This window comes from Protopterus annectens, chromosome 10.part0 (genome assembly GCF_019279795.1).
Source record: "Protopterus annectens isolate FY-2018-M chromosome 10.part0, PAN1.0, whole genome shotgun sequence".
NCBI lineage: Eukaryota > Metazoa > Chordata > Ceratodontiformes > Protopteridae > Protopterus > Protopterus annectens.
Window position 1 is genome coordinate 31,061,439 of NC_056744.1, and position 24,805 is coordinate 31,086,243.

The 24,805-nt window shown below is 38.7% G+C and overlaps 1 protein-coding gene across 1 annotated transcript in view; it reads right to left on the reverse strand.

Annotated features, from left to right (window-relative positions):
* Positions 1–1,892, reverse strand: part of CHAD (chondroadherin) — a 384,845-nt gene extending 382,953 nt beyond the window's left edge. Inside the window, exon 1 of the mRNA XM_044084980.1 lies at positions 1,064–1,892. Coding sequence (XP_043940915.1) covers positions 1,064–1,837 — 774 coding nt within the window. The 5' untranslated portion in view covers positions 1,838–1,892. The remainder of the gene's footprint in view (positions 1–1,063) is intronic.
* Positions 1,893–24,805: the final 22,913 nt, after the last annotated feature.

A 24,805-nucleotide genomic window follows, 5' to 3' on the forward strand; every position in this document is an offset into this window, starting at 1 on the left:
GTGCTATAGATGACAGAGGAAGCATTGCAGAATCCAGACACTGACTATTTTACAATATACATGAGCACTAATGTACACACACACACACACACACACACACACACACACACACACACACACACACACACACACACACACACACACACACACACACAAAAACTGACACTAGATCACTGATGGAAAAGAAAAAATTATGGCAATATATCACCATGTGTCATGCCTTGTAAGTATTAACATAATGTAAGTCACTCACTGTGAATACCAGAAATTGTAGATTGTGTATGCTGTGTGCATGTGAGGCATATCAGAGACAATATATAAAGGTTTCTCTACAATTTATGTGGATTTTGTTGCTGGCAAAAGGAGAATTTTTCACATAAGGAAACACCTGACAAAAGGTGCAGGATTAACTCAGGAACTATATAAATGAAAATACCAATATACAGTCGACACTCTTGTTTTATTTACTGGGGTCATAATTTAAATATTTCTATCACCTTATTCAGTTTTGTATCCCTTTTTTCCACATCAGAATTCTTAAAGAAATTATCTTCAGGACTGCTATACGATATTCCTACTTTGCTTGTCAATATGATTAAAAGGGATGGCACACAATCTATATGTCAAATGCTGACATTATTTTCTCAGCAAGTTCGAGATGCTAAAGCTGGTGCACTTTATGATGAGCACCTACTTTTTCTCCTTTTAATCAGTTCTTTTAAAAGGTTTTCTGTATGGCAGCAGTGACATATTATATGTTATACTTGTTGCTTTATTTTATAAATAAATATATGTTTCTCATGTCATAACTATTTTTAAAGTTAAACATTATGCAGTAAGTAAGACCTCATGCAATGGCTGAATAGCAAAACAACTTTATTTGATTACATTTTGTTACCTTTATACACAAATGAGTGGCTACTTCTGAAAAAGGTGAGATATGCAAGTACCTCAACTGACTACTAGCCTAATTCATATAATTTACTGCAGCTGTCAGCAATGCAGCTCATATATGTGCAGTTTCTAGACTAACTCTTATTGACGTATGAACAAAAATGCTCACCTTTTGTATTCCCATGTTGCCCAAGTACAATTCTTGCAGGTACCGTCCAAAGGACTGGAAGGCTTCATCAGGGATTACTTCAATGGGATTGTGGGATAACTTCAGCTCTTCAACCACACGCAATTTGCTTATTGCAGCCAATGGGTATGAACTGAGTTTGTTTCCATTCAAGTGAAAGATGGCCAGGTTTTCTACTTCATCCAAGGATCCAGGCTGAATAGAACTGATCTCATTGCTACTTAGGTGAAGCCAGCGCAGACTTACTGCTCCTGTAAATGTTCCCGGCTTCAGTTCCTTTATCCTGTTATCATTTAGCTGCAGAATAAAGAGATTCTGAAGTGGAGCAAAGAGTGCTTTGGGTATGTCCGCAATCTTGTTGCTATCCAGGAAGAGATAAGTAAGCTCACCCAGGTCATCAAAAGCACCAGCCCTGATTATATTGATGGCATTGTTGGAGAGGTAAAGGTATACAAGTTTCTTGAGGCCCTTGAAAGCATTTTTTGTGATGACACGGATATAACATTCCTGAAGGTGCAGAGATACTAGCCCTGTCATGGAACTGAAGCCACCAGGAGGCAACACAGGAAAACGGTTCTTTTGGAGGTTCAGCAGCTTTGTTTGATCTGACACCTTGGGGATCTTCCTGAGACCTGCACTGTAGCAGATTACATGTTGTAAGTCACCGTGGCAGTGGCAAAGAGAGGGGCATGACAACTGGCCCATTGCTGTAATTGCCATCAAGGTCAGTAACAAAATACAGCTTAGTCTGAGCATGACTGCTTCTGTTTGAGCTGCTGTAGCCAAGCATTAGCAGACTGAAAGGCTTTCAGAGCAGCACACTGCTCTATTTATGAAGTATAAAAAAACGACACATGAAGAGAGCCCAGCCAGACTGCTACGTGGAATGGAACTGGCATGAGAAACGAGTGTGAATTTAACACTTTGGCAACTAGAAATAGATTTAAGACATTAGCAGTCTTTCAAAGGATACATTAAATAAAGCTGGATTTCCCACCTCGAGTGCATAGGTTAAAATATCAGAATCTATATACTTAAATTGTTGTCACAAAGAGCCTTTGAAAATATAATTTGATAAACAAATGTATGTTTACCATGAAAACATTCTATGTTATTTCAGTAATTTACTAATATATTTCAGTAAAGTATTCATGTTAGTGCCATTACCATCTAGCGTACATAGCACAAAGTTTTATTTAACATTTTTTCTCACCCATTTCCATGCCTTTAAACAGTTCCACAATAGAAATGATGCTCCTTTTAACCCTTAGCCCTCTTGATGAATATACCTTTAAAGGAGAGCCTTGCATGAAAACATGTGGTTGTCATTTCAGTCCTTAAAATCAGTTATAAAGTTTCTAGTCTTTCAAACAGTCAGCTACTGCTTGTGTTTTGCTTTTGTATTCCTCCTTTAAATCACACATTCCAAGAATTCTGTATTATTAAGGGTATTCCTGCCTGTAATCCCTGAAGTCTCAGTGAATGTTTTACAAGTGTTCACTGTAAGAGGGGACCTCCTACACTTTTATCTTTACAACTTTACAAATGTATCCGTATGTGTCATAATGAGAGAGGCATACATTACTGTTATTAAATGCTTTAGTAATGCCTCTAAATTTCTCTGCATATTATTTTGTTTCCTATAATGATGGAAGTTTATTTGATCATGTTATATTACACTACATTTGACTGACAACAGAAGGAGGCATTTAGACTATTTAGTCTTCCCTTTATTTATTTTTAACATTCTACCTCCCCTCCATACCACCCTTTCCTCATGCCTTCTCCACCCAACCTGTATCCTCTTGGCTCTGTGGATTCTCTCATCACCAAGCAATCTGGCAAATCATTTCATAAGCCCATGTCCCTTCCTGTGAAAGAAATACTTGTCCTTACAATTTGCCACCTGTGTCACCTCTTCTCAAGTTCATCTTTAATATTCAAGATGACACCCTTTACACCCTTGGTATGATTTTATGCACCCATATTGAGTCCTTCCGTATGATCTTGTCTCCAGTGAGAAAATGTTCATATCCTGTATTTTTTGCTTGTACTTTTCTTCTCCTTCCAATGCGTATATCAAGTGCCTTTTCTTCTGGATTCTTTTAAACAGCCTGATTTCTGACTCTTTGTATGGCTGCTGTATATAATCCTCAAGATGTCTCCTGACCACAGCTTTATCCCTTTCCCTCAGCATCTACACCTCCTGAGGATACATCCCAGCATTCTGTCTGCTGCTGCCATTACCCTCCTTGTAGGTTAGTCTAGGTATAGTCAGCATCTCCAAATCATGTTCCTGCTATGTTGCCGGTAGTTCCCTTTCCCCAGCCTGACACCTTTCTGTCCACTTGACCGGTCTTTCCTTCCTTTGACCCCTTTCCCTGTCTTCCACTGCATCACCCATCTTTGTGTCATCTGGAAGAAGGCAGATCCTTTCTCTTTCCCCTCAGATATGTCTGAAACAAACAATCCAAAGAGTACAAGACTCAGATCTTTCCCTTAGAGTAACCTGGTAGTCACTTTTCTAATGCCTCACTTTGCTTCTCTTGCCACAGCTATCTGTGTCCTACCCTTCGTCTATGTTAAAGTTCAGATATTTAATCCTGGTTGCTCCCCTAGTCTCTGCAACTTTTTCTCCCATTTCCCTGTGCAGGACTGAGTCAAAGACTTCAGCATGGTCAAATAATCATAATTTCTGGTATGTCTCTCTCAAGTTGTTTAGTAATCCAGGCAAAAAGACTAGATAAGGTTGATTGGCAACTTCTTTTAACCACATATCTATATGTTGCATGCACTGAAGATTGTTGTCTTCTTAGAAAGCAATTAAACTTTGTTTAAAGTTTTTTTCTGTGACTTTCCTGGCCACTAATGGTAGGCTACCAATAGTTTGCTATTGAAGACCTCCATTTGAGGATCTGGCGAAACACTATCCAGATTCATGGAGAGACTGAGAGGCAGTCAGTTTTCCCCTATGCTACATTGTACCTAAGGGAAGCCAATTCCCTCTCCATACTTACTGATTTTCTCCACTCTCTTCTGCCTTAGTTCCATCGTGGTTCCCTCCTCTTGCTTTCCATTTGAGGTCTGAAATGATGTATTCATTCAAACCTTCTAATTTTTCTTCATCTTCATGATCTCCCTGTTATCTTTGCCCAGCTTGGTCCAGGTCTGTCTTTTCTGTTCTAGAAATAAAAAAACATCTAGTACCTCTTCTGGTCTATTCCTCCTACCTCTTGCAACCTGCACTGTTGCTATCCTTGCTTCATTGTTGTCTTTTACTTGCCTCTTTGTGTTGTCTCTTCTGCCTCCCCACTCCCTATTTTCTGCCAGCTGTACCACCCATCATTTGAGGTAGTCACTAGCTTCACATTCCTATGTAAGCACATTGTCCCTCTCTTTTTGCCCATATGGCTGTTCCCCAAACCCTTGTCCACAGATGTGAGTACTCTATCCTGGACCTATTTCTGTACTTTGTTTGGTCCCTTACTTTGCCCCCAGGTCACTAACCCTTCTCTGACCTTCTCCCTAACTCATCATAATGTGATTCCATACAATTCCAAGCCATTATCTTTGTACTTTTACCCCCCCCTTTAAACCACACAGACCAGCCCAGCTTAATACTGCCGTTACATGGAAACCCTTTCACCTTCATTAGCACTGCATTTAAATTCTATCTTTTCTGGTATGCCAAACCTTCATTGTCCAAGGCCTTGCTCTTCTCTCATTCTATTTATATCCTGGAGCTCATAGTCTCTCTGCCTGCTTTTGGTAAATTCATATTCCTTTTGAGTATAACTCTTCTCAACTGACACCGCATCTTTATTCATGCTTGTGCCTCCAGTCTCCCTTCCTCATCATGTGGTGTGTCTGGGGACAATAAACTGTACCATTTCATCAGTCTTCCCTCTTCCTTTACCCTAACCAACATACTTTACTTTCCAACCCTATTCTCTTGTATCCCTCATTGGGAAAGGCAAATTTTCCTCTTTTACCTCAAATTTGATGCATTTTTTATGTAACTCTTTGCTTCTTCTTTATCCGTCTGTCCATCCATTAGCTGGCTTTTCTGTGCTGCATGTGCTCACGCACTGAAATGTTTAACCCATCTTTCCACTGGCCATATTACTGTAGTATTAGCAATGTCTTCCCTCCCTCCTGCACTATAACTTGTAGCTTTTCCATCTTCCCATCCTCCTAAAGAGACCCATTTTAGTGCATAGAAATACTACCCAGCCACTCTCTGAGTCACCCTCGTTTGTTTCTCTGCTATGTGCTGTGTGGTTTCTTTTCTTTTCTTAATGCCTATTCCACATCTTCTGCTTCTGTGACAGCCCTCCCTTTCCCGTTTCAATATAAATGATAATCACCAAGATTTCCCTCTACAACTCCATTTTCAGCAATGCTCTCTCCAATTCCCCTTTTCTTTGAAAGTAATTTTGTTTCCATATGCAAGAAAATGAGTCAACCACTTAACATGGGTTGCTAACATAAATTGGTCAATATATAACAGCTTCATAAGTACCTTGTTTTAATCCCTCGCTGATACATTCCTACAACTTTCCTGAAACAGAAACTTTCTTTGGTGCCATTCAGGCAGAGAAGTATTGTCTCTTGATTATTTTTGCATCCCACATAACTATATGGAGTCTCCCAGCAGAATTGTACTGGGTTCATTATTTGACAATATCTCCAGTGATCCTAGAGGAGGGGGGCTTCCTTATCAAAGAGGGTTTGGAAAGAATAACATGTTGGTCCATGAGTAAATCAGAAATACAGCTAATATCTGCTTCTTTCCATTCATACTACTTCAAGGAACTAATGTCTATTCAAATTCTAATAACCCCATAATGAGCTAAAGCCTTTCTTCTGGCATATACCTTCATCATAATCATTATCATCATCATCATCAATCCCCTTCTTCCCATTTTCTGAATGGGGTCAGGGTGTTGTGTTAATTGTTGCCATCTCTCTTGATTCAGTGCCACTTGCGTACCTTTTTAGACAGTCATGCCTGTCACAGGTCTTCTCTCACAGAATCCATTCATGTCATTGTTGGACACCCTCATTTCCTCTTGCCTTCTTACAGTCTGCCTCAAATCTCCTTCACTAGATTCTCTTCTGCTTTTCTGCACATGTACAACCACCATTATATTTCTCTTTCCTCTTTTCTGCAGTCAGAGCTACTTTGGCTTCTGCTGTTATGTCCTCATTTCTTTGTCTGTCCCACCACCAGAGTGCATTCTACCACCCGTCTGAGACACTTCATCTCTATCACAACTAGTTTCCTCAGTTGCTCTGCCTTTACTGCCCAGGTTACTGTACCATACAGTAGTACTGATCACACCACTGTTTTGTACACCTTACTTTTTATCTTCTTTGGCATTCTTCTGTCATGCACTACCCTGGCACTCTGTGCCAGTTGGCTGCAGCCTCTCTTATTCTAGATTTGATCTCCTCATTCAGGCTTCCCTTCTCCTCCACCAGCCATTCCAGATAATTGAAGCTGTTAACCTGTTCCACTATTTCCCTTCTGTTTCAGTTTTCAGTTTTTTTCTGATTCCCCATTTTCTGCCATTACAGCTGTCTTATCTGTACTCAGTTTCATCCCACGTGCCTTCAGTTTTGCATACTATTTCCCTAGTGCTCAGAGTCTGCCTGTAATGCCACATCATCTGCATAAAGCAACTCCTCTCCAACCTGTTTGCTGATGTAGACCATCAGCAGTATGAACAGCAGTGGGCTCAGAGCTAAACCCTGATGCACACCCACTCCCACTGGGATCCCCTCTGTGACACTGAACACTGATTGTACTTGAGTCATTGGGTCCTTGTACATAGCCTGCTCTAATTTTGCCAGTTACTGGGACTTTGAACCATTGCAGACCTGTCCAAATCAGCTTTCTTGGGACCTTGTCATATGCTTTCCCCAAGTCTAGGAATGCCCATTGGGACTCTTTTCTCATTTCTAACTTCCTCTCAAATATCTGTCCCACTGCAAACATTGGGTTGGTTGTACTACATCCCAATCTAAATCTGAACTACTCATCTTCCATCTGACTTTCTACTACTCTGTATATTCATTTATCAATCACCCTCTCCAGAACTTTCAGGCACTGTGACAGGAGTTTGATATCTCTGTACTGCCCACAGTTGTGAATATTCCCTTCATTCTTGAACACTGGCACTAGTATGCTTAATCTCCAGTCATCTGGAATATGCCAACCTCTCCATATTGCTATGAGTCCCATTAGGAGCCATGCCCCCCCTATTTCATGCAACATCTTGGTCATCTATGCTGTGACCTCATCATTGCCTGCTGTTTTTCCTGACTTCATTTTCTGTAGTGCTGTCCTTACTTCTTCAAGGATGGGGCCCTCCTCTTCTTTCATTGTAGAACATGCTGGGGCAGTACAGCTTCTGTGGGGTGTTCTTCATTTAGCAGCTACTGGATATACTCCTTCCATCTGCCTTTGATGTCCTGGGGTCTGATGAGCAGGTTGTTACTGGCATCCCTTACAAAAGGTGTCTGACTATATTCTATACCTTTCTGTCTTTGCCTTTCAAGCTGATAGAGTTTCTTTGTGCCAGCTATGAGTCACTTTCCAGAAGCTAGTAGAGTGCCTCTGATGCCTTGTTCTTTCCTATTGCAGCTCCTTTCTTAGACTCTTTTTTTAGCCAGCTAGTATTCTTTCCTAGCTTGGTCAGTCTTTTTCTACATCGCACTTTTTCCTGCACTTTCTGTCGATGACTTTCTGGACTTCAACATTCCACCACCAGCTTTCCTTATGTACCATATTTTCATACTTAGCTTGATTACCCATTATCAACACCAATTCATGTTGCCCTGCTTTATGTAGTAGGTCCTGTAACTGCTGTCAGAATGAACTCTTTTCTTCACTATCAAGTCCCTTTTGTGGGCCATAGGCTGAGATTATGTACACTGTACTTTCGCTGGCATCTAATTGTCATGAGTCTGTCACAAATTCTGATGACATTCCCCACTGTCTTCTGATACCTCTCTCTCACCACATTTCCCACACCATTTCTAGTCTGTCCTCCTCCTGAGTAGTAGACTCTGGATCCCAAGCCAAGTGGATTTGTTGCACTGCCCTTTCATCTTGTCTGTTGGATACATTGGAAGTCCGGCCTCCTCCTTACCACCATGTCATCCGTTTCCTAGCTGTGTCTTGTCAGTGAACCTGCATTGAGTGTAACAATTCTTAATTCATGTTTAGCAGGTTGATTTTTTTTATGTCCAGCTATACCAGGCAATCCAAGAGGCTAACTGGACACTGTTGCATATTATTATTATTACTTATTATTACTATAAATATTCTTAGATGCATCTTAAATAGCATGAAGCACAATTTAGTGACACCCCTAACAACACTGTTTAATCTCAGCTGCTATATAGGTGTTTTAATAAGTGAATGGAGAACAGCTGCAGTCATTCCCCTGCATAAGGGAGGACCTTCCACAGACCCAGGCAATTACAGACCCATAAGTCTGATCAGCCTCATATGCAAAGCCTTGGAAATACTTACCATGGAATTAATCAATCAAGACATAAGGAACCTCCAAACACTGGACCCATCTCAGTTTGGATTCATCAAGGGCAGGTCATGCTTACTCAGCCTGGCGAATTTGTTTGAAAATGTCACCAAAGCAATGGATGAAGGCAAAACAGTGCACACTGCATATCTTAACCTGGCCAACATTTTTTGCACAATTCCCCACTCAGACATAGTAGAAAAGCTAAATAAACTGGGAATAAACCCCCATGTCACCCACTGGATTGCCAACTGGTTCACAGATAGGACCCAGATAAACAAATAGGGAAAGTTACCTCCACAAAGAGACCAGCTACAAGTGGAGACCTCCTGGGTTCTGTGTTGGGACCTCTCCTGTTTAGTATTTACTTTTCTGTAGTAAAAGCCAATACAAAAGAGCTCTTGCTGGCTAAGATTACAGGACACTGCAAGCTAGGAGCAGTCATTGAATCCTCAAATGACTTAGCCATCCCGCAGGAAGGTTTGTCCCAAATAAATAACTGGTGCAAAAATCATGGACTGAAACTAAAAGCCAATAAATACATTATTGCATCCTTTGCGAGGTCATCTAGCCTAAGTAACTACCACATTGACAATAAGCCCTTAAGAGTTGATCCTGGTGTTTGGAATTTGGGAACTTCTATATACATTGACCTAACGTCTGACCAACATGTGTCTGTTGTTGTAGGAAAGTCCTTCTATATTGCACAGCTCAATAACAAAGGGATTGTGTCTATATCTAGAGATGTCATTATCCCCCCTTCCCTAAGCTCTCATTAGGCCTGTCATTAAATATAATGCCTCCTTTGACATATATCTGTCCAAGCACATGCAAAAACTGGGCTGCCAACAGATGTACTTTAGTAAAATGATGCAGTGCTTAAACAATATGTCCTACATGAACTTGCTAAAGCCCTGTCACTATACTCGATATCCTACAGACTGCTAAGAGTTGACTTGTGTCTGCCATACAAGGCACCCTCCGACTAGTTACTAATGAAGTTGCACATAAGCAAGTCAAATGACATCAGAAATACTCAATTTAGGAATCTAGTTCCCTTCTACTATATCAACAGAAAGGTTTGGATGGGCAGGTATATCTTGCAGAGGATACCGCTGCTGTGGAACAGACTCCCAATCTTTATAAAACAAAGTTCTTCCCTGCCCATATTCGAGTGCAGCTTAGTTCTATGATGGGAAACAGAAAATTTACCCCAGGACTGCCCTGTAGCTACTAATGGACAGAGGCAGCTCCTAAATGGTTTATCCCATGCATGGCTCCCCTCAAATTAACAATGGTATGATCCCAGTTATTCTCCTTAAGGTTAATATATAATTGCTGACCATGAGATGGGTAAGGCCAATCTATAACCACATGGGTAAGATTAGTTAAAGCACAAAAAGGGATATTATCTAAGCTTAAAATGGCCTGCAAGGGCAGCTAGCCTAGTACATAACTATGAACTTATTAACCGAGGGCTGCTGGGCTTATGACAGAATCACCTATTGCCAATTTTTACACCATTGACTGGCTAGCCCTGACATGGTGCACAGTCTGTGTTTTCCTATCTAGAAGATAATGAACACCATAACTGATGCCCAAAGCAGTTAGTCTACACAACTCCCCCCCCCCCCACCGTAGAGAACAGTTATAGGGCACAATTTAGAGTCTGTGTTGTTGCCCACAGCTCAGTTCTTGGGTGAGTTTGAGGTAGAAACACACAGCATGTTTTTGCGAGGTGGGAGGAACCCCACAGAGATCCAGGGAAAACACATAAATGTACATACAGCTATTGGCCAACAGTCAGCACTGAATTTTGTACCTTGCGCATATGTGATGAAGACCTTAACCATTATGCTAACTGGTATATTTTACTTAATTCCCACAGGGGGTACTATACCTTGCAGATGAGTGAATCAGTCTTTTTCATTAAAAAGGAGGGCACATAAAGTCAGGTAAATTCACAAGGCATACTTATATTCTTTATTATAGGAAAATGTGTCCCCGACTATTTTAACTTGCTTCACAAAGTTGGGCTGCAATTGCTCCTGTTCCCACATAAGGTATGAAACTAAATTAGGAAGACTAAAACCCTCATAAGCTTTGCTGGGGAATACATTATCTCAAGAGACTTGTGCTTGTTTCCCCTGTCCTGACCAGTTTAAACATTTTGTCCTGGATTTTCTTCTCTATTATTTAATCATAAAGGACTGTTTGATGCTGCAGAAGTCATAGTATGCAGATAAGGACATTATTCAGATTACAGCTGTTGGGCAGGAACCCAGCTTGGTGTTGCCTTAAAAGGTTTGGAGAGCATTGCATTGTAGTCAGCAGTAATTGTGCTAGCAGGACTGTATTTTAAAATGAGGCCCAAATATTCTATGTGTGATGTGAATTTAAATGGAAGAAAAGTGCAAACTTTTTAGCCACCCTAAGACAGAGATCTAAATTTATGTTATTTATTTATATGCCCAAACACGCTAGCAAAGACTTTAAGGGCTCATGTAAGTGAAGGAAAGTTTGTTCCAAAACAGGAATTATTACCTGCCAATCATCTCTATGGAACAAAATAAACAAAATTGTTGTTGGTCTAGAATGTTGAATGCTAAGCAGCCATATTGACTTAATCAACTGTTAAAGTGGAATAGCTTAAAGAAACACAAAATGGAACAGTAGCATATTTACTTAGTGCTGTTTGGGACCAGAAGGTCTAAGCTGATGGCAGTATTAGTGAAAAAGCAGGGAGTATGATTTCTCTGTAACAAGACTGTTCACCACTAAAAAGCTTAGCCAACACCACTGAAGTGCAGAATCAAACATTTGTCAAGGTCTTCATCTGGACAATCCATTTTATTACAAATAGGTATAAACTCCAAATACTGAAAGAAGCAATGATTGCTTTTACCTTTCAGAAACCTCACTTGAGAAAGAACAATAGGTAGAGATGGCTGTATTCTTAGGGCCAAGTTCTTCACTAGCAGTTTCATTTCCATAAGTGATATGGTTGTGAATTTTTAGAACCTGAATGGTACTTAGGTTTTGGAATTACACAATGAATTCTGTAGGGGAAAGCCTCATTAGATAAGGTTCTTAATGGAAATTCAGATGTTGATTTATTATAGGGAAGCCTTATAAAAGTCTCTAAAAATCTGTCTCTATCTTAATTTATTATCAAAGGGGATAATTTAGGAAGATTTACCATTCAGGTGTGTGTGTGTGTGTGTGTGTGTGTGTGTGTGTGTGTGTGTGTGTGTGTGTGTGTTTGTGTGTGTGTGGGTGTGTGCGTGCGTGTGTGTGTGTGTGTGTGTGTGTGTGTGTGTGTGTGTGTGTGTGTGTGTGTGTGTGTGTGTGTGTGTGTGTGTGTGTGTGTGTATGTGTGTAGGGGGAGCACTCGCCTTGTTTCTACAGAAGGTTTAGGATTTACTAAAGAAGGATACAAATGTACCATTTTGGTTGATCGGATCTTCTTTTCCTGTTACAAAAATTTGTTGCTCCCTTTCTTATTGTACAAGAAGTTGGATATCACCATTCTCCATGGCACAGGGGGATTAAACTCTGACTATGACTCGAATGACCCAAGATCAATTACTGGCTGGGACCTTTTCAGGAGCAGAGTGAGGGAGGGTGTCAGTGTGCAGCTGACACTAAGCTTCCCTGCACTGGTGAGGAAGGTGATGCTTGCATATTCTAGTTCAGAGGTGCATAGGAAGCAACATTTGAGCTAGGGACAAAAACACATTAATGAGATAACCTTCAATGAGTATGCCCAAGGATGTGCACACCAACAGCAGATCAGTAATCAGGCAAGGCATTATGGAGTTATATAGGAAAAGACCTGATGGCTGCCTTAATGGCTACATCCTAATTTTGGCTCTTACCCAACAGGAGAACAAAGTGAATGTTTGATTGTGGGAGGGATGATGTTTGGTAGGCTGGTGGGGAAAAGGAATTAAAAATATCAGCTAACAAGTTTGTTTGCTGATCTGCATCCACAGAATGCAATGTCAGAACCTGAGTGTGTTCAAAATTAATTCAACTCAGCATGTTCTCTATCTTGAAGTTAATTTTCATGCAGTAAAGTGTATATCTTCACCTAAAGAGTTTAACTCTGAAGGTATGTGGATGTCTCAGCAAATATTCTATTTTATTCTCCATTTGGGCTGTTTCAAAGGCTTTTAGCTTGTATTGAACTAAATTGCTTTCTACTACTTTTAATGTGGATTACCTTGGGGGTAGTTAAGTATGGGGCTATTCCAATGTAAGATGATCTTATATTGGAGGGTTATTTCTTGATTAACCAAGAGAAGCAAAAGGTTATAATTCCAAAATCAATTGAAGGTAGGAGGAGATTTCTGTTCTAAGCCTAGAAGAAATAAGGCAATAGTGAGACAGAGAAGCTACTTCTCAACTCTTGGTGTAAAATAGTTAAATATAGAAAGAAATGTCTGCAGCAGCATAGAGTCAATGGTGCTTAAATGGAATGTGCTTTGCTTCCGACTGACCATGCTTTACATGCTGGATATCACCCAGGCCCACATATTAAATCCATGTTTCTAGGGCTGTTTTTGTGGGGCGTACATTGGCAGCACCTTTGTATCTTGTCTACTTTCAATATGAACAACATCAATAGATGACTTTGAGCAAAAAATTCTTTGAGCAACTGAATAAAAAATGTCAGGATTAGGGATATAACAATTAATCAGAACTGAGGCCTGAAGGAGACATCAAATAAAACTATAATCTACTTCACATTTGTTTTTCTTATTTTCCTACACTCTTTCCAAATTTTCTTTTACCAACAGAGAGACCCTTCCTAACTGCTATATACATACAAGAGCATCAAGCTCTGCAGCACACCTAACAGTTAGCACAGACATCCCTTCTATTGAGCTGATTTCCTTGGAGTAAAACTATGTCATCTTTGTATCTACTGATGGACTTCAACATTTTGGCTCTCTTAACTGGGGTTCTGAAACATCTTACATTATAGGAGAAACTACATACCCATTAGTATAAGGGAGAAGAATAAATAATATGTTACAAGGCTAATTAATGTTATATACAATAGATGCAAATGTCACAAATAAATGTCTGCTTAGTACAAAACTGTACGCTTTGTTATTCAGGTAGAGCTTTCTTTTGCCAAGGAGCAACAACACTATTGTTGAGTATATTAATCAAGGAGATACATGAGATAAAGTCACTTGTATAGGAATCTGGTGAACTTTACCAACCACATAATCCTTGGACCCTTACTGTTTACTATACTTACCAGCTCATTCCATACTTGCACACAACATGCCCCCATTATACAATATGCTGATCATTCAACACTTATATGCTCATCCACTGGTCCAACTCACTTGCAGCAAATCATTCTGGAATCCTTCACTGCCACAGAAAAATGGTTAACAAAACTGTCAACTTATGCTTAATCACAACATAACCAAACTACTACTAATTTTCTCCATAACAAAGTCCTATGAAAAAAACAGCTTTAAAATATGTTCCCTTAATAATAGCATCAATATTGAACTAACTTTGCAAACTAAGTTGCTAGGAATGATAATAGCTCACACTCTTAGATTCAATTACAAAATGCAAAATGCCATAAAAAACACATAAAAATAGGCCCAATCTACAGAGCTAGAAACTTCATCATCACCCCCACCTCTAAGCATCACACTAGCAAAAACTTACCTCTTCCTCCTCTCCTCTTCTCTAAGGTACTCCCATTCTTACAAATCTCAAAAAAAATCAAATATTCATAAAGTGGAACAAGTTATAATAAAATTGCCAAATTTAAACAGTTCTATCAAATCTCTCCTAGTATTTCTATAATCTCTTCTGTTTTCTTCACATTTCCCCTAACTCTCCTTAAACTGTAATAGAGCCACGTAAAAAACTCACCCCTGTGCTTCATACATCGATTAAAACTATGTATCACAACCTCGACTTGTCTGTAACCAAATTTTATCTTGCATGGTCTTATGTTTTTCTGCATTCAGTATAACCGTCTTCTCACAATACTTGGGCATCATGTCTATCTTTACTAGTATATCTAAAACTAAACCCCCGTAACAATCTTAGACTGTCATGTAAACAACTTATTTCATTCTATTACACCTACCATGTTGCCTCTCAGTTATGTAAATATTTGACTCTACATACCCAGTTTATCTGTACTTTTGTAAATAACTTGCTTTATATATTAATGTTTTAAATATAATTTTGTATTTATTGTTACAAATGTTAATTCCATATGTACTGAAATGTGAAATGTGATTTATACCTATAGCTTTTTCTCCCTGGGCCTCTGCTGAAAATGGCTACATACCCAGACAGACTATCCCTGTAAACAAATGTCAAATAAAATAAAAGTTATGTCTGAAACTGCAGTTCAAATTCGTTTTTTAAATTCAGGTGAAATTCAAATGCCATTCACACTCAAATTATGAAAGCATCTTGTTAGTAGCCCCCTCTTTTATACATCTGTCTGCTGGGATACCTGATAAACTAAAACTAGAAAAGAAATACTTAATATTTAGAAAAACAAGCAGAAAAACTGATAGTTAACCTAGCTAATGAAACACAACTGAGTAAAGTTTACTTAACACCACGCATCGCCATTTTAATTGGAATAAGAGAGGGATAGATAGCCAGCATTTTAGGAAAATAAGCTACAAACTAACTTGAAATGCTTTTCTGCATCTGGCATTAAAGACAGAAGAGAAAGCAATAACATGAGCCAGTGGAAAATATAAGACAAGAAAAAAGAAATATGTAAGTTCACTGTACTTAGTGAATAGCAAATCATCTAACACTAATAAGAAACAGAATTGCACTGTTTTCAACTGGCTGCTTAAATAAGGTTGCAATCAATCATTAGATAAGACACAATAATTAAAGGAAAGGGGGAAATCGGTTTTGGTTTATGTAAATGAAAAATTATTTTAGACTGTGAACTAATTCAAACTGTAAAGCACTTTGTCAGCCTGCTAGCATACATTGTCACCTAGTATATTTTTGCCAGAAGTTACGGAATCATCAAAGATGGCAGAAGACAATTGAGGAAATACTGGTGATTAAACCTTTTCTGCCAATAAACTGGAGATCCCCTCGAAGTGCAACCACACAGGTTTATAGGTTCATAGATTAGTACTAAGCTAACTGCCCTTGCGAGCCATTTTAAGCCTAGCTAATTATCCCTTGTAAGACTCAAACCTTTAACCTTGTGTTTGTAAGGCAAGCACCTTAACCATTAGGCCACCCTCCCAACCCTGAATGGAGAAGGCTAATATAAGCCATATTATTACTCATTACATGACTGGATGTTGGAATGAAGTGGAAGATGGCGAGGTGGGAGGAAAAGTGAGAGGACATTGCCAGTGTAGGATAGCAACAAAGTGTGCTGAGCATTTTAGACACTCTGTAGATTTCTATTCACTGATTTCAGGCTAGGGCAAGTGGGCAGAGGCGAAGCAAAAGACAAGTGTTACAAGCTACAAATATATCAATCTACAGTATAAAACCATATTTGTTTATTCATGTTTTCATTCATTTATTTCACTAATGTTTGTTGATCAGGGCAATGAACTTATCCATTATGATGCATTTCAGCCATAGCTAGGTTGAGAAGAATTAAAAGGCATTAGTTTCAAAACTGAAGAATGATATATTAAAAATACACATAGCAGCTGTCACAACTATTGCATTTACTGTAGACAATTATGTATAAATGTGCAAAAAATTACTTGGCACATAAGTTATATCTTTAGATCCTTTTTTATTAATTACAGTGCATGCCACTTAACGGAAGTAAAAAGGTAATTTATAAACACAATAAAGAAATCAGAGCAAAACCGACGGCGTCAGGTTAGTTCATACTTTTCTGAAATATAATCAGCTAGGGAGTTAGAGTTTTGTGTTTGTCGCTTCATGCTAAGCATTTTGAATAAGAGCTGGGGATAATATTGCCCACAATGTTGAAGCTGTAATGAATTACAGGGCTTAAAAATCTGCTGGTTATGAAAAACAACCATATTATTTTATTATTCATTTGGGTTTGGGCTGCATGGTTGACATATTAGCGTCAAGGAGGTCAGTTTTAATAAGCAACCCAGGAGCACAAACTAACAATTCATATTGTACAGCAAGACTGAGGATGCTTGTGCATAGTCAGTCTATGCAGTGACAAACAAATGCACTTACAACTGATGAGCAAAGATGGAACAGCAAGCATAAAGACAAGTATAAGCCATTTAGGAATTCCAGAATGTGAAGAAATTGTCCTGGAGGATGTCAAGACACAGAGATTAATGATAAAATGAAGAACCAAACAGCTTGCATGTGCAGATTTAACCAAATGCAGTTTGGCTGTAGCACTAGTAGGTGTAAAGAGTTCTGTTTAGTGTAAATGCATCAGAAAGGCATAACACAATTCAGACACATTTATAATTAAACATTCTGGATGGCGGCGGGCTGTCTTTCAAGTAAAGCCTATAATATATGAAAACTTTGTTCCACTTTTCTGGTTGGCATTTTGGAACTCGCAGAATATCTAATGTTCCCTCATGCACAGCTGTCAGTGGTGATCAATAGCAGGGATGTTACAGTGCAAGTGTGATGTTGTGGAACAGGATTCAAAGAATATCAGTCAGAGAGGGATACCCTGAGCATAGGAGCCAGAAGGATGGTTCTCCTGATCTGCTATAAAACAAAAACAAATCTGTGAATATTATTGTAGACAACAAAAACATGCCAGTTCGAAGCTCACTCATGACTATTAATGCTTCAAACCCAGCAGATGCAAAATGAAGGGTAATTACACTTACTCATACGTTGTTGTGACTTGGGTACAAAAATAACTAAGCAGGAGGTACAACTGGTAAAGCCCCCTGCATTGGGGTGTGTGGGATGTGAAGCATGAGAAAGCGGCTGCTGAAAAGTTGTTCTGGAAATCACTTCTGATCCCCTCTGGACCTAGTCAAAAACCCTCTCATTCTCTGTGAGAAGAATGAGGCATCTCATTGCAGTGTCATACTCATGGCCATACATATGGATTTTTTATTTATATGCCTTAGCAATTTCTCTATTCCCAACATATGACATACAATGATGAAGAACAGCTATGGCCAAGAACATCTGATGGTGAATGCCCCAGTATCTGTAAGCACAGGATGCACATCCCAGTGTCATCAGTAGGGAATCCTTCCCTGATTCTGGCTCATCCACTTCCCCAAGATACGCAAAATCATAAAATGCTGCTTCATTTTCCTTCCCCAGGTTGCTTGGGTTCAGCTAATAAACCTAGAATTTGAGGAATCAACTGAGGAAGTATAGGAATGGCAGCAGTGTTTTAATATCTTATTGCTCAGGCTGTTGAATTTGGAAATATACGTCTCCCATTTTCATCTTTTAGAATGCTGTACTATATCAGTGGACCATACCTCATTTTTCCAGAAGTAAATCACAGATTTTTATGGAGCAAGCTTTGCATTCCACAACTGCTGTACAAACCTCAGCAGTAATAGAGCCTGTAAACAGATGTGCCAACTACTAAAGATTTGCCTTGGTCAAAATACACCTTTCTTAAATAAGGTCAGTCTAGTCAGGTTTTGTCGTTCGCCCAAGGTGCAGTGTCCACAGAGCTGAATATATTAAGTTTGGGGATATAGGGAGCAAAGACCCCTGCCTGGAGATGGGGGGGGGGGGGGGGCTTGCCCCTGATATAAAAATTCAGAATTAGAAAACTATGTCAATCATGTTATTTTCAATCAGTATGGTTTTCAGTGAAGGTGTTTTGGGATACTTGTCATTGAACTCGGTCATTCTACTTCAAAAAGCATAGATAATTAAACATTTCATGTATGAATAAACTTGTCTGATGGCTGTAAACATTGGGGCACTGAATCCTCCTGCACTGATTAGATAACAAGTGACCTGGCTTCCAGATGTGCGTTAGAACAATGTAATACACACCTAAATGAGTTCATTCACCAACAACATTTCCCTTAGTCAGAACACTCTGAAGACAGCATGCAGTTTCATATTTAGCTAGTTTACTGTTGCATTTTGGTATATGTACTAAATGTCAGAGAATGTTCAACTCAAATACCAATGAAGATGAAAAAGGAACAGATTCAATAATATTATTCTTCCAGATCTGAAACTAGTTTTTGAGGCAGCCTGAATTTGTGTGGTATAAAATAGGGAAGTTTTTGCCTTAAAAGTGTACAATTTATATTTGTCACCAAAAGCAATGCCTTCTAAACATGGAATATTCCTTTAGTTTGGTAGTAATTGTTTTGCTGTCACTGCCTTTTGATAGTAGTGCCTTATCCCATAAATGCAATACAATTTTATGCTGCATCAAACATCTATGAATTTTAACTCTCTTCAAATGTTTAAACTAGGATGCAATGTGAAATAGGTGAGGACACTATTTGTAGTGTATTTAAATTACTGACTGGTAACACTTTAATAAAAAATGTACATAAAGCCAATACTACAGGACAGGAAACCAGGAAACACAAAGTCTGTGAAAGGAAACAAATAACAAACTATACAGGACAACAGTTCCCTCACCATCACAAATGTGGAAAAGCAAGATTGTGGATGTGAATCTGATTTTGTGTGTCTGCTAATTATTTTGAAGAAGTCTCCATACCTCTCAATCTCATAGCAAAAGAAATCTGGACAAAGCCCAAAGTAATAGTGGTACAAAAGCCCAAAAATAGGGGTAGTTTTTAAAACTGATCTTTTAAACATAGAAATTTGATAGAATAACCGGTTTTACTTTAGCATGCATTTTTCTGAAGGGTATGAAGTCTGAAAGGAAATTGCCAGTCTTTATTTAGTGACTTCAGTTCTCAACAATTTACCAAAAAAACACAAATGTTATTATGGGCAGCAGAATAAAAATATGAAGCAAAAATGTAAGCATTTTGCGAAAATCTGGACAATTGAGAGGTATAGAAGTTTCACATCTATTAAAGTTAAATACTCCACAACTGAATCTGAAACAAGTTAAGTTGACATAGGATGGCGGAGTGTCTGGTATCTGCTTTTTTCAATTAGTTTTTTCATTTTGTGAGGGTACTGTTTATTTGTGTACAATGATTTGTTGATACCAAATGGCGAGATGGGGGTTGATGCCAATGTTGATATGCTGGTACCTAATATTGTCATGTTGGCAGATGCGAAATTTTGGGGTGAACGGTTGTTAAAACAGTTTTTCTCTGAATTTGATAGCCTGAGTTTATTACAGTGATGTTGTATTTTCAGGGGGAGATGGTTTGAATCTGGACCAGCTACTCTGAGATAGACAGGCTTATGCACTTCAACCACAATAGCAAAGTAGACAACATTGTTATCACTGAAGTCGGTGTGTGTTCATCGATTTCAGGGCAGCTAGTACAACTCTTATTAACTGCTGCTGTGCACTTAGGCCAATAAAGCCATGTAACTGTGCACTTAACTTTTTAGCTGTTTTCTGTTTGCTGTTCTCCTGCTATAAATTTATTTCTTGGAAAGCAACAATCAGCGAAAATCAAACTGTGGCTTAAAGAGAATGTTTACTCATGGTGTTCAGATGCACAAGTAAGCAATCTTAATCTTATTTATGTATGTATGTATGTATGTATGTATGTATGTATGTATTTATTTATTTATTTATTATACACGGCTGTTCTGTAGTTTATATATACTCCACAGGAAGATGTCACTAACACAGTGAGGATTTGTTGTTCTTGAAGACCATTTTCTAAATTACTGCAATTCATGGTGAGAGTGGCTGGATGCCCTTGGCCACTGGTAATGTGTGCCTATCTGTTTCTTCAACCAATGCTTTATAGCTTACACTCTAATATGTCTTCCTGTTTACATAAGCAGCAACATGACTTGGACTCTTCAGAGGACTGGTAAAGAAGGTATGTGAGAAATATATTTAGCGGCAGTCAGGACGTTATCCTTCCTTACAAGATGAAGTCATGCTTATTTCACCTTTGGATGCTAGTATGCAGTAGTCTACTGACTGTTTTAAAACAGCAAAAATATATATCATTGTTACTGGAGAGTAGAGCAGCAATCAAGAGACAGGTAAACTTCCAAACAGGTAAACTTCCAAACAGGTAAACTTCCAAACAGGTAAACGTCCAAACAGGAATGCTGCCATCCTCTTTTGACTTGCTTTGTCTGTGATCAAAAAAGACAATCTTTGTCCAGGGCACCTTGTACAATACAAATTTCTCCTAACTCACTTTGCATTCTATATGCTCTTTAGACAAGTAGACTCTTCACTGTGGTTGCTGAGGATAGTTTACCCATTCTGTTGTAAGTCTGTAAGAAGGTAATGTGGAATTTATGAGGGATCCACTATGATTAATATTATGTCATTTAGGACGTGATTAATTATCATTAATAGATCTAACCCTATAGAAAATCACAACCCTATTTAGCAGCACTGAAGATGTAGCCAAATACTCCTAAATGATTTTCAGTTGAGGGGCAAGCACCCTTACACCCATTCTTGGGGAGAGGGTGGAGCCTACACAGTCCAGACTTTGTATATATCTATTCCAAAGTAACACAAACTCTGAGGAATGAGAAAAGGTGGAAAACTCATGTCCTTCCTATTCATGCAAAGACAAAACTTAAACCAAAACCTCTGTGAATTAGTCAGTTGCAGAGCACTGAAACATTGTGCAGTCTTTTGAGGCTTGATGAATTGCCACAGGATTACTCCTACTGCTCACCTTTGAGCAGAGACCTGCCAGGCAAATCACATTCCTATTTACTGCAATGTGTTCTACTTTTTTACCCTTGTGGCATATGTAATATATATCTATATCTATATGTATCTATATCTATATATCTATATCTATATGTATCTATATCTATATATCTATATATATAAATATTTATCTAGCTAGCTATCTGCATGTATTGTAACCCTGCTGTGATTTTTTTCTGTCATAGTTCTTGCTGTAATCATATTTCTGTATTATTTATTTTACTGTGCTTCATGTAGTTACATTGCAATTTACCTTAAAATATCTTTGCTGTTGTGGTCTGCGTCTTTGAACCAGAGCACCTACCCAGTTAACAAATGTATAAATAAAGAAATAAATCAGTATTAGTTTTAGTTAGGTTGTGATGAAACACTCAGAAACCCTAATATGAATATAATGTCAGAAGGTATAAAAACCCTGCAATTTACAGAACTTTAAGTGCTCATATATTGTGCATGCTACATGTAAACAAAGGACTGAGAAGATACACCAGTAGTTTATCTGCCTTTCATGTTATATCGCCTTATGATCTGCTAGGACTTAGGTTGTAACTGCAGCACAGCGAACACAGTCAAAGAAACTTCTGTTTAATTATTGCAGTATGTTCCTAAAAGCATTAACATCCTCTTGTATGCTAGCAGCTTGTTGAATTCATCTTTCTGTGAAGAAATATCTTTTGACATTCCCACCGATTTACCCCTCCAGTTCCATAGTGTGTCTTATATTTCAGAATCCTTTCCTCTTTAAAATTTTTTCATGTTTTGTAGATTGAATCATACACCATTCTTCAAAGGTCCAGAGGTTGCTGCTAGATCAGTTAAGCCTTTTGAAGCCTAGCCACTGCAATAAAATTGGTATACTCAAAGAGTTACTGTATAGAGTAGGTTTGTTTTAGTAGGCACCTGCATCAACTAAAATCTGTTATCAATGTTTTAAAGTTTACGGAATGCAGTTATACCTTTTTTTTTCTAAAATGTGTTATGGTCAGCAAAAATCTAAGGTATATCACTTTTTTCTTTAAATAGCACTCCTTCATATAGAAATAGTTTTAAATGTCCAAGTACTTTGCTGGCAGACTAAATGAACACTGCACCTCTGAAGCACTATGGAAACACTTTCATTATAAAACAAACAAAAACAACTATACACTGCCAAATGTTTACTGGCCGATCACGTCTAGTCTGTTAGAGTCATCATCTCAGATTCGTGTGTTGACTTCCTGCTAAACTCCCTGACTGGCTGTTAGACTAAGACGAGAACAAAGTGATCTTTGTGGCAGAGGTTTAGATCAGAATTTTGTCTTGAGTAGGCTGTCTGTACATCTTAGATTTCAGATTATGCTAGAATTTGAGAAGGTACTGAATGAGTGACCCTGTCACCTTCCCATTTCACTGTATTTTGTAAACTCAGTTAAAAGACTGTGCTTACTCATGTTTTATCAGAGGAAGTGTTTCACATTGTGCTGTGTAAGGAATTTAATACTAGCTGACAGAGCATTGCTTAAAAACTGCAAAAGTAGTCAGAAAACAAAGTGTGAAAGTACACACCACACACACACACACACACACACACACACACACACACACACACACACACACACACACACACACACACACACACACACACACACACACACACACACACACACAAACATCAAATCTTTTTCTATAATTTTCCATGCACTGTAGCATAGCTGGTTATCAGGCTACAATATAGCCAGGATTGTGACTGAGTAACATAACTGCATAAAATAAATGACTGTGTGGGTTGAAACGGTCTAGTTCCTAAACAATTATCACTGACAAGGTAGGGAAGTAACAAATATGGCACTCTAGTATGAAGTCAAAACGCTGTGGAATGTAAGTCTCCAGTGATGCTCCTGGCCTTCTCCTCAGGATAACACGAGTAACATCTGTCTAAATGCAAGTTCAGGGGATGCACTTGGACTTGTGTTTATAGCTGCAATATAAAATAAGGGCTCCAAGAATTGGGGTGACTGCGTTATTGATTTGTTTTTTTATTCAGTGTCCATTCTCTGGATAAGCTTAGTGCCAGTTTTATTTTTCACCATTAGATCTACCAAATATATTATTTACTTCAAATAAGCATACTTAATTCATCACAAGGTTAGTGTATATGGAATGCATTTACATTATGTTTTTAAACAAGCAATTAAACTAAAATTACAAGTTCAAGCCATGATCAGAGGACAACAGTCAGACAGAATCTGAGAAATTTCCGCAGTGCAGGCAATTTGATCCTGCTGTAATCCTTTAGGCAGCATAGCCTACATCTGTTCCGTAGATGGAGAGCAGACATGTTTTCACATCTGTTTGTCCTCTGAGATGTATGCAGCACTGATGATAAATTAGCAGAGTCTGGGAATATCATCCAGGCCCAGTCTGCTCCCACTCAGTCCACATTGGAGCCGGTGTGCATGTTGCATGGCATTCAAGAAGACACTGCTCCATGCAGGCACAAAATACTGCCATTGGAGGATGCTAGGTGCAGTGATGGCCTTGGGTACATCCTCTACTGCAAACAACAATTCTCTGCATACAATTTTACTGTCATTATGTGTGGGGAAAAATGCCAGGGTACACCACGGCAAAAGGAGGGTGTGTACCCACTCGGTTCATGTACCTGAGCCTTTGTTCTGTATTAAGGTACAGTCTTTTAACACAAGAGTAGAGCATTTCTCTTTCTGTAGATTTCCCTCTAACTCGTTAGTATATCCATAAGAATTTCTTCTCTGGTAATTCCAAACCTTCACAGCATCTTCTGGTCACTCCCCACCTAGTCCTCCTTAGGCCTCAAATCCTTCTCCTTTGAAAAGGTCAGTGATTTTTAACAACTGACAGCATTTTGCTCACAGTTCTTGGGCTATTTGCACGAAGCATTGCTCTACTATGCTGAGTATATTTGTTGCTATAATTTTTTACCATGGTACGTGTTATATATACAGCATAATTCATGTAATGCGCAAGAAATTTCTGATACATAAAAGCAGCAAGTATGCCCTGACGACTGCCTCTCCTAGCATAGCACCTCTGGTACTGCTCTGAATGGGATGGATTATGAGTCTAGGATAAGCTATATGAATTTGTGTCACTTTTGCAAGGCCTATGCCTAGTGGTGAAAAGAAAAGGCTGCAGTGATATAACCTACTTACACAATTTGCTATTTAAGTCCTGTTGCTTCCCTAACCACTGCAGTGGTGCATGGTTGGTTATCAAAAATTAAGCTATGTCTTGATATTGCAGTTACTAGTAAGACAGTCTCATTATATGGCAGAGTACCCTGTCTCAGCTTTGTTTAGCTTCCTACATGGGGAGCAGGCTAGGAGTTCTTCATCCCTACTTCCTGAAATATCACAGTTCCTG